General features: G+C 43.8%; 1 protein-coding gene across 2 annotated transcripts in view; it reads left to right on the forward strand.

Moving 5' to 3' along the window:
* Positions 1-13,776, forward strand: part of LOC118396887 (ephrin type-A receptor 4-like) — an 86,688-nt gene that overhangs the window by 50,722 nt on the left and 22,190 nt on the right. The window contains exons 6-15 of one of the 2 annotated variants that reach the window (XM_052467901.1): positions 1,186-1,310; positions 1,560-1,719; positions 2,838-2,949; positions 4,162-4,220; positions 4,681-4,794; positions 5,275-5,460; positions 12,330-12,391; positions 12,596-12,805; positions 12,941-13,090; positions 13,316-13,509. In XM_052467901.1, coding sequence (XP_052323861.1) covers positions 1,186-1,310; positions 1,560-1,719; positions 2,838-2,949; positions 4,162-4,220; positions 4,681-4,794; positions 5,275-5,460; positions 12,330-12,391; positions 12,596-12,805; positions 12,941-13,090; positions 13,316-13,509 — 1,372 coding nt within the window. The remainder of the gene's footprint in view (positions 1-1,185; positions 1,311-1,559; positions 1,720-2,837; positions 2,950-4,161; positions 4,221-4,680; positions 4,795-5,274; positions 5,461-12,329; positions 12,392-12,595; positions 12,806-12,940; positions 13,091-13,315; positions 13,510-13,776) is intronic. The other variant, XM_052467902.1, reaches the window with a different exon arrangement.

The following is a 13,776-nucleotide window of genomic DNA, read 5'->3' on the forward strand; positions in this document are numbered from 1 at the left end:
AGTGTGTGCTGATGAGTGTGTGCTGATGAGTGTGTGCTGATGAGTGTGTGCTGATGAGTGTGTGCTGATGAGTGTGTGCTGATGAGTGTGTGCTGATGAGTGTGTGCTGATCTTTTTGTAGGCTCCACCTCTGCATTTGTCAGTGCTTTTCGATCAGTCAGTGGATGTTTTTTATAGATATATATATATAGACAACTATATCCATATGGATGATGTAACTTTCTAGTGTCGTCTGTGTCTGACTCTGACAAAATGTGTGTGTTGTCAGTCTCTGAGATAGAGGCTTGACTTTTGGAGCGAGTTGGGAGGGAGTGAGTGTGAGCTGTTATCTGTGTTTTAACCAGCAGACGTTGAAGGGGGAACACAGATAGAGCAGCTGGTTGAAATACTGTCTCATTATGGGCTGAATGGCCTTTAGACATTGACCTCTGCCTACTTTTAATAAAACACTATTGATTGGCTAGAAGACAGAGCAGCAACTGCAAGGGAGCAGGGGAGATGTCATAGCAACGCAGTGGTTTCCCAGGGTGACCAGAGAATCTTTGGAATTTGCGGGACAGGAAGTGAGATAGTCCTTAGCTTGGAGCGTCTGCTGTGTGGAGGGAAATGGATGTAAAACTAGCTGTAGGCACTGGGAAGGTTTGTTTTGATGTATTCCAACCATTTGGCTTAGCAATAGAGCTTCACCATTGGAGTCCGTAGCTGTAGCGCTGTAGCCGTAGCTATAATGACTTAAATGTATTAGCCGTACACACCTAAGCCCTTTGACTGGGAGCCAAGCTAAACGGCAGGTGGAGTTGATTGCATGGTATGGTGACTTTCTCAGAAAGAGCAATAGGAAAGAAACAGACTTAGTGGCTCAGAGGATCAAAACAACAAGGCAGGAAAGGTCAATGCTCCCGGGTGGCGAGTGGCGAGTGGCGAGTGGCTCCCGAGTGGCGCAGCAGTCTAAGGCACTGCATCTCAGTGCGAGAGGCGTCATTACAGTCCCTGGTTTAAATCCAGGCTGTATCACATCCGGCCGTGAGTGGGAATCCCATAGGGCAGCTCACAATTGGCCCAGTGTCGTTGGGGTTTGGCCGGAGTAGGTCTTCATTGTAAATAAGAATTTGTTCTTAACTGACTTGCCTAGTTTAATAAAGGTTAAATAAAATCTCTCTTTTTGTCATTTCTTTCTGTCCCTAGCACCGTCTCCCGTCAACTCGATCCAAGCCAAGGACATCACCAGACACACCATCTCCCTGGCCTGGCAGCAGCCTGAGAAAGCCAACGGGGTCATCCTGGAATACGAGGTCAAATACTATGAGAAGGTGAGATGGGAAATGTAGTTCTCTGGGAAATGCAATTCTCTGTGAAATGCAGTTCCCTGGGAAATGCAGATTTTTTCCGCTCAGGCTTTAAAATAACATTGAACCTGACAGGTTGAGAAATCTTTTTTTTTTCTGAGCAGTGAAAAGGTGACAACCTGACACTGTAGCCTCTGACGAAGCTGAAGTAAGAACCTTTGACATGCCAGGAAAACCACCTCAACTCTTTTCATCCCTCTGTCTCTCCTTCAGGACCAGAATGAGAGGAGTTATCGCATTATCAAGACGTCGTCCAGGAACACCGACATCAAGGGCCTGACCCCTCTGACCTCCTATGTGTTCCATGTGCGCGCTCGCACCGCCGCCGGCTACGGAGAGTTCAGCGCTCCTTTCGAGTTCATGACCAACTCTGGTAAGTGGAGCGCTACCTTGACAGCATCGCACAAATCACTGTGATGATGTCATTGTGACACAGAGCAAGTGTCAACATGTGTTCTGTTTTAGCACATGCTACCCACCTACATCTTTGTCACAGCTTCTAACATGTTGGAACATGAATGATATAGACATTATGTCACATACTGATATCACCTGTTTTAGTATATATTATATATATATATATATTCAAACTCATAAGTATATTATTGACTGTTATGAACAGTCCTGACCTCCAATAAGAGGCCCTGTGTCATCTGATTGCCCCTGTCATGTGGGCAGGAGGACATCTGTTCTGTCCTCTAGACACGGGTGTCTTCTTGTGATGCAGATGGAGATAGTGGCATATGGTAATGACACACTGAAGCACACAGCTCTTTGCTCAGTGGAATGGCACTGCATTGTGTCTCAATGGGCCTCTGAGAAACACAATACTTTATGGGGACTCCTAAAATGGAGGATAGGGAGAAGGACTAATGGGCCACACATGGAGGGAGAGAGGAAGGAAGAGGAGGTCAATGACGATGGCAAATAGAAATACTGTAGGTTTTACATCTCGGGACCTGATTAGACTGAATGATATTGACTTTGCTCTGTGTCTGTCCAACCACTCTTTCCCTCTCACTACCTCTCCCTTTTCTCTCTCTTTCTTTCTCTACCTCTCCTTTTTCTCTCTCTTTCTTTCTTTCTCTACCTCTCCTTTTTCTCTCTCTTTCTTTCTCTACCTCTCCTTTTCTCTCTCTTTCTTTCTTTCTCTACCTCTCCTTTTTCTCTCTCTTTCTTTCTCTACCTCTCCTTTTTCTCCCTCTTTCTTTCTCTACCTCTCATTTTTCTCTCTCTCTCTCTCACAACCGCTCATTTTTCTCTCTCTCTTTCTCTCACTACCTCTCCCTTTTCTCTCTCTCTCTCTCTCTCTCTCTCTCTCTCTCTCTCTCTCTCTCTCTCTCTCTCTCTCTCTCTCTCTCTCTCGCTCTCTCGCTCTCTCTCTCTCTCTCTCTCTCTATACCTGTCTCCTCACTCTCTCTATATATATGTATTCCTCTCTCTTCTCCTCTTTCTTCTCTCTCTCCCTCCCACTCCTCCTCTCATATTCAGTTCCAGCTCCTATCATCGGAGAGGGGACTAACTCCACAGTGTTGCTGGTGTCTGTGGTGGGCAGTGTTGTTCTCCTCCTCATACTCATCAGTGCCTTCGTCATCAGCAGGAGGTGAGACTCTCATCCTCTCTCTCTCTCTCTCTCTCTCTCTCTCTCTCTCTCTCTCCGTTTTCTGACTCTCCATCTTGCCTCCGTGATGAGAATGTCTTGCTTGGCAGCTGCTTGGCAGGCTCGAAAAAGTGTCTGTCACACGACGACGATAGGTGCACACATGCACACACGCACACCCACACACACCCACACACACACACACACACACACACACACACACACACACACACACACACACACACACACACACACACACACACACACACACACACACACACACACACACACACACACACACACACACACACACACACACACACACACACACACACACACACACAGCCCCAGTGAGTGATGTGTAGCCACACCTGAGACATGATTGACGGTGTGACAGTTGAAGAGATGTAATCAGCGACCCTCGCTCCTCTTCTCCCACTCCATCACCTCTTTCCTCTCTCCCCCTCTCCTCCCTCCACCTCTATCCCTCTATCTCTCTCTGTGGCTGTAATATGGGGTGGTAGTTAGATTCTGTGACCTGTGGAGAGATGGAGAGTGAGAGAGGCAGTGAGAGAGTAGGAGAGATAGAGAGAGAGAGTGAGAGAGAGGGAGGTGTAGAAGAAGAGAGAAAAAGTGAGAGAGGAGGCAGCAGGTGGATTTGCAGTGACCCAATCAGAGGGTGTTAACCAGCGAGCAGTAGAGCAGAACAAAGCAGTGACACACAGATGGGATTACATGCAGATGGGGTCTCTCTCTTCACGCTTTAACCACGCTCTGTCTTTTACAGGCCACTGTTTGTGTGTGTGTGTGCGCTCCTGTGTGATTGGACACTTCTATATGTATGAGAGAGAGAGTGTGTGCGCGAAGGAGAAGGGGGATATTTGTGTGTTTGTGCGCACATGTGTGTGTGATTGGGGCTCTTCCAGCCAAGCAGGTGGCCGTCTTTGATTCATATTCATTGAAGGTAACTGTCTGTCATTGTGTCTTGACCATCCTGCGGGGGAGGAGTGGGTGGGTATCGCTCAGCGTGGCTCACAGAGCTGTTTAACAGTCATTAAAAGGACAAGAGAGGCACATTGTCATGTTTAAAAGTCATTAGTCCAACATTGTTCTGCACATCTGGTGGCCTTAGACAACCTCAAGAATAACACCATGGACTTGCTCCGTGCTGCTGAACCGAGCTAACCACTTCGGCCATGTTGTTTTTCTCCCCAGAAGGAGTAAGTACAGTAAGGCCAAGCAGGATGCTGATGAAGAGAAACACCTTCACCAAGGTAGACCACTCACTGTGCACTGTGCACTGTGCTCATCCTACGCTGGTATCAACGTTCACTGATGAGCGACACTGAAAAAAGAGCCTCTGAAAGAATGACACAGTTGGTTAATAGAGTAATAAAAGCAGTTGTGTTTGTAATAACAGTGTGAATGAAATGTGGATTCCAAAAGTACTGCCGTATAACATTTACCATAGTATTCTCCAGTCAAAACCTATTGACAAGACAAACACTTTCATATTATTTTAGACGTCATTAACTCTGATGAAATAAGAGTTATTACATCAATCTAACAGAGACATTGGATGGAGAGATGTTGTAATGTAGAAGTTGAGGAATTAAAGGATCAAGGAGAAGAGAGGAAGGCAGTATGGCCCACATCATGGGGAAAATGAAGAACAGATGGTGCTCTGCTGGTCAGAATGCATTAACCGTCCCTTTCCCTCGTCCTTTCTCTCAGGAGTGAGGATATACGTAGACCCCTTCACCTACGAGGACCCCAACCAGGCTGTCCGAGAGTTTGCCAAGGAGATCGACGCTTCCTGTATCAAGATTGAGAAAGTCATTGGCATCGGTACGGACTGGACTTACCATTGCACATACTTTTACTATGTCAACATGACCGCCTGTCAGACTGGTAATATTTGGCCCGACTCATTGGGTCAATAGACAATAAAATGACTTGGGAGGGAAAATGTAATGTTCCTGCTTTCCCTTGTCTGCCAGTGGAAAAAGTCAGCCCATAAACCAAATAATAGAAAATAATCAATAGCCATTTCCCTCTCTCTTGCTCTCTTTCTGCTCGACTGAGAAGGAGGGATTGGGGATCACAGGGGGTCGAGTACAGCCCCCTTTCCCACCACGACCTGTTCCCTTCCCTAGAAATAAGTGTGGTTTCAGGTGTTTTCTTCACCATGTTGAAAATGTATGAGTATGTATTTTCTTGTGAGTTTGATAAGACGTGTGTTTTATAAGTTGTGTGTATGTGTGTGTTCCAGGTGAGTTTGGGGAGGTGTGTGTTTCATAATAAGTTGTGTGTATGTGTGTGTTCCAGGTGAGTTTGGGGAGGTGTGCAGCGGTCGTCTGAAAATGCCAGGGAAGAGGGAGATTTGTGTGGCCATTAAAACCCTGAAGGCGGGATACACCGACAAGCAGAGGCGGGACTTCCTGTCTGAGGCCAGTATCATGGGCCAATTCGACCATCCAAACATCATTCACCTGGAGGGAGTGGTCACCAAGTGTAAGTAGGATCCTAATCAGAGGATTTTTGAAAGGCAGAATTTAAATAAATGTGAGTAAATCAAAATATTGTGGATCTTATAATAGAGAAAGCAATCATATACTCTATATTTTCCCTATGGTCAACATAAACTATGAGGAGAGAGAACCTGAAAGGGACAAGCTCAGACCCATCCCAGCCCTGTTACCCAGAGAGCCATGGGTAGGGGTGGTGTGGGTCTGGACATGGCGCCCATCCTGGGAATCCCCAGGTGGTTGGAGTCCAGATGGAACAGGTCTGGTCCAGGTCGGCTACAGGGTTAATGTGTCCTGCGCTGCAACTAGCTCATTAATCATAGTGTCAGCTGTAAATGTGTTTGGGGTTAGAGAGTGATACCGTATCTGCAGGACAGACCCTGTACTGCTGCCACACCAGACGCTGGCTTCTTACCCCTTCACCCCTTGTTGTTTAGAGTGTATTGGGGGATGGGGGGTGTACATGTGGGAAACTAGTTGGGCGTTCAGTTCGTAGTGCGTTGTATAGGTGTTTGAGAGAGAGAGTTTCTATTGATGTTCCTACTGGTTTAGAATTGTATTCTTCATGTCTTTTACTATGAATGTGTGTCTGTTCACCTTTGATTAGGTACATGTGTGTGTGAGTGTTACCTCAGATTCCCAGTTACGTTGCCTGGATAGATGGAGAGACTGGTTTAATGCATTGTGACAGAACAGCCATATATGTCCTCCTCTCTAGGTGAATAGACCAATCACAGTCAGCCATTCAATCTGCACAGCCCTCAGAGAGAGAGAGAGAGAGAGAGAGAGAGAGAGAGAGAGAGAGAGAAATCAGAAATAAAGGGAGGACAGACATAGGAGATGAGAAGGAGAGACAGGATGTGATTGAAAAATAGAGAGGAGAACAATAAATGTGAGAGGGAGCGTGAAGGAGAGAGAAGGAGAGAGGAAGAGGGGAATAGGGGAATAGGGGGAGAAAGATTGAGAAAGGAAAGGGGAGGCTGAAAGAGAAGCAGACACTGAGAGAGAGATGTAGAGAACAAGTAAATGAGATACCAGACTGGAAACAGAAACCGTTTGAGAGGAGAGGACTGCATCTAATTTTCCTCTCCCCTTACTCCCATCTTTGTAATGACAAAAAGCTTGACACCCGTTTCTCTGCAATTAGTCCTTCACACTTGAGTGTGTCGGTGGAATCTATTAAGAATCCATTATTTGAATTGCACTTTTCCCCCTCCCTATTCCAATCTAGTTAAAAGGGACTTCTATCTCGCCTCAGTACGGCAGCACTGCCTGTCCAAGAGGCCAATTAAGTCTTATTAATTATTGATGAAGTCTAAATACACACTAAAACATAAATAGACTAACATCAGAGACTCAGAGTTGAGGCAGCATAGCCTCTCATCTTAGCCATTTATTTATTTTTTCTTAGTGTCACTCTGACATAATTAAAAACCCTGGCCGTCCATCGTCAATCGTTAATAATTTAAGGATTCCCAGCTTTCCTTTAGGATGTGATACATTTAAATTCCCACATTTACATAATGTAAGCACTGCTAAATTAGAAATGGTCCTTTTATAAAAACAAGTACAATACGATCCAGTGAGAGTTAGTAGCAGGCCTCTTTGTGTTCTCCCACCGACGTCAGCTCTCTTTAATAACGTTCCCCTAATGTTACCTCAACGTTCTCCAAACATTGTCCTATATGTTATCCTCTACCCTCCCTAGTAATTTTTGGACAGGTGATTCTCAGCTTATTGGCGGGGCCCTTGCCCAGAGTTCATTGCCAAAGGCGGCGGGACGTATTCAGTAAACAAGACATTAGCATGCAAATAGGCTGGGACGATGAGGGAGGGGCTGAGAAGGGGCGAGATGGGGGTCGTAGGTCAGACGCTCCTCAGACTTAGTTAGGGAGCTGTCAATCAGCCGCGGCCCGGGGGCAGCAGAGGAGAACAAAACAGCACAAAGATGGTTGACAAAGAGGCTCCCCTCTCAAGTTGAACTCCACTTCCTCTTTGGGGCTTTGCTATAGCCCTGTAAGTCATGGAGTGCCAATCACGCACCACACAGAGCCGTGACTGACAGCCTCTTGGCAATCGAACCAGTCTACTGCAGAGTGGGAGAACTTCACCTTCAGACCCTGAAACTACTAACTACTTGACTCAGTGGAACTAGACACTAATAACTAGGAAACACTCCAATAACTCTCAAATATGTGGGCAAATTAGTTTCTAATAACAAATAAAATGTGAGTATACATGTTTAAAATAATAATCATAATCATAGCACAGTATCTAACAATTCCAAGAGGAGTTAAAAGTAAAAGTCAACTCTTCGCCATGTATTTGCTGTATGGCTGGATAGGCAGTTGCCATCTTGCTAGAGCTATGGGATGAACCACACATCTCTCCCCCCTCTCCACCTCCTCCTCTCTACCTCCCAGAGCCACACAAAGACACGCAAACCATCACAGAACCACCAGGGAATCTCCCTCCTGCTGAAATAAAGAGACAGATGCTCCCGAGAGAGAGAGAGAGAGAGAGAGAGAGAGAGAGAGAGAGAGAGAGAGAGAGAGAGAGAGAGAGAGAGAGAGAGGAGAGAGAGAGAGAGAGAGAGAGAGAGAGAGAGAGAGAGAGAGAGAGAGAGAGAGAGAGAGAGAGAGAGGGCAGAAAGGAGTGGCAGGGATGGAGAATGACATGGAATAATAGAAAGTGTGAGAGGGGGAAAGAAAGGGAGAGAGAATGTGGAGAGTGACAGAATGTACAGAAAGTTGGCATAAAAGTGGGAAAGGAACAGAGAGAATGGTGAAGGACATAAATAGACAGATTGTCATAGATGAATAGAGATTGTGTGTGTATGTACAGTGCCTTCAGAAAGTATTCACACCCTGAATTCAAAATGGAGGAAATATTTTTTTCTCATCAATCTACATACAATACCCCATAATGACAATGTGAAAACATGTTTTTAGACATTTTTAGCACAATTGAAAATGAAATACAGAAATATCTAATTTACGTAAGTATTCACACCCCTGCGTCAATTATTTGTAGAAGCACCGTTGTCAGCGATTACAGCTGAGTCTTTCTGGGTAAATCTCCAAGAGCTTTCCACACCTGGGTTGTGCAACATTTGGCCATTCTTTTTTTTTAATTCTTCAAACGCTGTCAAATTAGTTGTTTATCATTTGCTACACAACCATTTTCAAGTCTTGCCATAGATTTTCAAGTAGATTTAAGTAAAAACTGTAATTCGGCCACTCAGGAGTATTCACTGTTGTCTTCGTTAGCAACTCCAGTGTAGATTTGGCCTTGTGTTTTAGGTTATTGTCCAGCTGAAAGGTGAATTCATCTCCCAGTGTCTGGTGGAAAACAGATTGAATCAGGTTTTCCTCTGGGATTTTGCCTGTGCTTAGCTTCATTCCGTTTATTTTTTATCCATAAAACCTCCCCAGCCACCATCATTTTTTTCATCATTTTTACCAATCTACCAATAGGTGCCCTTCTTTGTGAGGCATTGGAAACCTCCCTGGTCTTTGTGTTTGAATCTGTGTTTGAAATTCACTACTGGACTGAGGGACCTTACAGATAATTGTATGTGTCGGGTACAGAGATGAGATAGTCATTAAAAAAATAATGTTAAACACTATTATTGCACACAGAGAGTCCATGCAACTTATTATGTGACTTGTTAAGCACATTTACACTCCTGAACATATTTAGGCTTTCAATGACAAAGGGGTTGAATACCTATTGACTCAAGACATTTCAGGGGTAGAATACGTATTGACTCAAGACATTTCAGGGTTAGAATACTTATTGACTCAAGACATTTCAGGGGTTGAATACGTATTGACTCAAGACATTTCAGGGGTAGAATACTTATTGACTCAAGACATTTCAGGGGTTGAATACGTATTGACTCAAGACATTTCAGGGTTAGAATACTTATTGACTCAAGACATTGCAGGGGTAGAATACGTATTGACTCAAGACATTTCAGGGGTAGAATACTTATTGACTCAAGACATTTCAGGGTTAGAATACTTATTGACTCAAGACATTTCAGGGGTAGAATTATTGACTCAAGACATTTCAGGGGTAGAATACGTATTGACTCAAGACATTTCAGGGTAGAATACTTATTGACTCAAGACATTGCAGGGGTAGAATACGTATTGACTCAAGACATTTCAGGGGTAGAATACTTATTGACTCAAGACATTTCAGGGTTAGAATACTTATTGACTCAAGACATTTCAGGGTTAGAATACTTATTGACTCAAGACATTTCAGGGTTAGAATACTTATTGACTCAAGACATTTCAGGGTTAGAATACTTATTGACTCAAGACATTTCAGGGGTAGAATACTTATTGACTCAAGACATTTCAGGGGTAGAATACTTATTGACTCAAGACATTTCAGGGGTAGAATACGTATTGACTCAAGACATTTCAGGGGTAGAATACTTATTGACTCAAGACATTTCAGGGGTAGAATACGTATTGACTCAAGACATTTCAGGGGTAGAATACATATTGACTCAAGACATTTCAGGGTTAGAATACTTATTGACTCAAGACATTTCAGGGGTTGAATACGTATTGACTCAAGACATTTCAGGGGTAGAATACTTATTGACTCAAGACATTTCAGGGGTTGAATACGTATTGACTCAAGACATTTCAGGGGTAGAATACGTATTGACTCAAGACATTTCAGGGGTAGAATACATATTGACTCAAGACATTTCAGGGGTAGAATACGTATTGACTCAAGACATTTCAGGGGTAGAATACATATTGACTCAAGACATTTCAGGGGTAGAATACGTATTGACTCAAGACATTTCAGGGTTAGAATACTTATTGACTCAAGACATTTCAGGGGTTGAATACGTATTGACTCAAGACATTTCAGGGGTAGAATACGTATTGACTCAAGACATTGCAGGGGTAGAATACGTATTGACTCAAGACATTGCAGGGGTAGAATACTTATTGACTAAAGACATTTCAGGGGTAGAATATGTATTGACTTAAGACATTTCAGGGGTAGAATACTTATTGACTCAAGACATTTCAGGGGTAGAATACGTATTGACTCAAGACATTTCAGGGGTAGAATACTTATTGACTCAAGACATTTCAGGGGTAGAATACTTATTGACTCAATACATTTCAGGGGTAGAATACTTATTGACTCAAGACATTGCAGGGGTAGAATACGTATTGACTCAATACATTTCAGGGGTAGAATACATATTGACTCAAGACATTTCAGGGGTAGAATACGTATTGACTCAAGACATTGCAGGGGTAGAATATGTATTGACTCAAGACATTTCAGGGGTTGAATACGTATTGACTCAAGACATTGCAGGGGTAGAATATGTATTGACTCAAGACATTGCAGGGGTAGAATATGTATTGACTCAAGACATTTCAGGGGTAGAATACATATTGACTCAAGACATTTCAGGGGTAGAATACATATTGACTCAAGACATTTCAGGGGTAGAATACGTATTGACTCAAGACATTGCAGGGGTAGAATACTTATTGACTCAAGACATTTCAGGGGTAGAATACTTATTGACTCAAGACATTTCAGGGGTAGAATACGTATTGACTCAAGACATTGCAGGGGTAGAATACGTATTGACTCAAGACATTTCAGGGGTAGAATACATATTGACTCAAGACATTGCAGGGGTAGAATATGTATTGACTCAAGACATTGCAGGGGTAGAATACATATTGACTCAAGACATTGCAGGGGTAGAATACGTATTGACTCAACACATTTCACGGGTAAAATACGTATTGACTCAACACATTTCAGCTTTTCAATTTGTATTAATTTGTAAACATTTCTAAAAACATAATTCCACTTTGAAATGAAGGGGTTGTCAAGGCTGTGGGTAACTGCTGAAAGGAGTCAGGCGCAGGAGAGCTGAGATGTGTGGACAAGGTATTTAATACAAGATAACACCAGTATAAACCCAATACTATGGTGCGGAACAATACCAGTACCACAAAATAAACTGGCATAATAACGAAACCCGGCAACAAAATACCAGCCGTCAGTAACAGCCTGAACAATAGAACAAACACGCACACAAACATGGGGGAAACCAGAGGGTTAAATAATGAACATGTCATGGGGGAATTGAAACCAGGTGTGTAGAAAACAAAGACAAAACAAATGGAAAATGAAACGTTGATCGGTGATGGCTAGAAGGCCGGTGACGTCGACCGCGGGACCCTGCCCGAACAAGGAGAGGGACCGACTTCGGTGGAAGTCGTGACAGGGATATTGTGTGTAGGCCAGTGACATTTTTTTATAGCTATATTTAATCAATTTCAATTCAGGCTGTAACACAACAAAATGTGTAAAAAGTCTAGCGGGGTGAATACATTCTGAAGAGACCATATGTGCACATTTCTTGCCTTTGCTCATTAGTATACTAGATTGTGTGTGTGTGTGTGGGGGGGGGGGGTTGGTTGGTGTCATGTTACGGTAGAGATCCTTCTCTGTGTTGTTGAGTAAGTGGGAGCCACGAGGACACACTTACACTGAACTAATTAAATCACTATGGGACTGAGACGAATGGTATACCACACACACACACACACACACACACACACACACACACACACACACACACACACACACACACACACACACACACACACACACACACACACACACACACACACACACACACACACACACACACACACACACACACACACACACACACTCTCCAGGGAGCACTGCTCTCCTGCTGTGCTGTGATGTGCATCATTTACCTCCATAATCACCTGCCTTTCATTCTCTCTCACTCTCTCTCTCTCTTTTTTTCTTCAGGTAAACCAGTGATGATTATCACAGAGTACATGGAGAATGGCTCGCTGGATGCATTTCTGAGGGTAAGTCATGTGTGTGTGGTATGTGTCTGCTTACATATGTTCAGAACTCGGACTATTACGGCCATTATCCTCGTAATGAATGTCAAACAAGCAACGTCATCAAGATTATGAAGACTTACTATCTACAATCATCATCACATCCTGCCAGTAGACTGCATACAAACATTATCTAAGATGAATTTCTTTGTTTGTTTGGTTCTCTAGAAGAATGACGGGCGTTTCACAGTGATCCAGCTGGTGGGCATCTTGCGTGGCATCGCGTCGGGCATGAAGTACCTGTCTGACATGAGCTACGTCCACAGAGACCTGGCCGCACGCAACATCCTGGTCAACAGCAACCTGGTGTGTAAGGTGTCTGACTTCGGCATGTCCAGAGTCCTGGAGGACGACCCCGAGCCTGCTTACACCACCAGGGTAATAGAGTCTGGCTGTCATTTCAGTATGTCTATATACTTGTCAGCATTTTTAGGTGTTTTTATTTTTGTATGTAGATCTATGTTTTTGGTACAGTATGAGTGATACTAACACCTTGTTACCTGACAATCACAGGGAGGGAAGATCCCCATTCGCTGGACAGCCCCAGAGGCCATCGCCTACAGAAAGTTCACCTCGGCCAGCGACGTGTGGAGCTACGGCATTGTCATGTGGGAAGTGATGTCATACGGAGAGCGGCCATATTGGGACATGAGTAACCAGGATGTAAGTTTACAATGAGAACAGATTCAGGTTTAAAATGTCAAATAATGATTATGTTATGTCATAATAACAAATAGTATCTGTGCAATTACAGCTGTACATTTTTCCTGATTCCATCCTATTATTCAATTATAATAACATCATCATTACAGTGTGATTAAGATGGCTGAGTAATCTAGCTCACAGTCTACCATCAACCCTCTAAACCTCTGCCCCCTCTCCCCCAAGGTGATCAAGGCCATAGATGAGGGGTACAGGCTGCCCCCACCTATGGACTGCCCCGTGGCATTGCACCAGCTGATGCTGGACTGCTGGCAGAGGGAGAGGGGCGATAGGCCCAAGTTTGGCCAGATCGTCAACATGCTGGACAAACTGATCCGGAATCCCAACAGCCTGAAGAGGACTGGAGGAGAGACCACACGGTGAGACAGGGATTTCCTGGTTTATTCACTATTATTGTAATGTGTGTAGTCAGTACTATTTTATACACTCCCATAGAACATTAACTGAACGGTACACCTTGTAAAATGAAGTATGTGTTCTAATAGAGTTGAGAATTACAATGGTAGCTAGCTGTATGTTATTAAAAAAATGATGTAAATAGGAGCCGTTACTCCTAGGAGGACGTACGTGTGTTTACAGACCTAGAGCTAGTCGGGGAGGAAAGTATTTTCCACTTTAACACAGAG

The sequence above is a fragment of the Oncorhynchus keta genome, chromosome 18, assembly GCF_023373465.1.
Source record: "Oncorhynchus keta strain PuntledgeMale-10-30-2019 chromosome 18, Oket_V2, whole genome shotgun sequence".
NCBI lineage: Eukaryota > Metazoa > Chordata > Actinopteri > Salmoniformes > Salmonidae > Oncorhynchus > Oncorhynchus keta.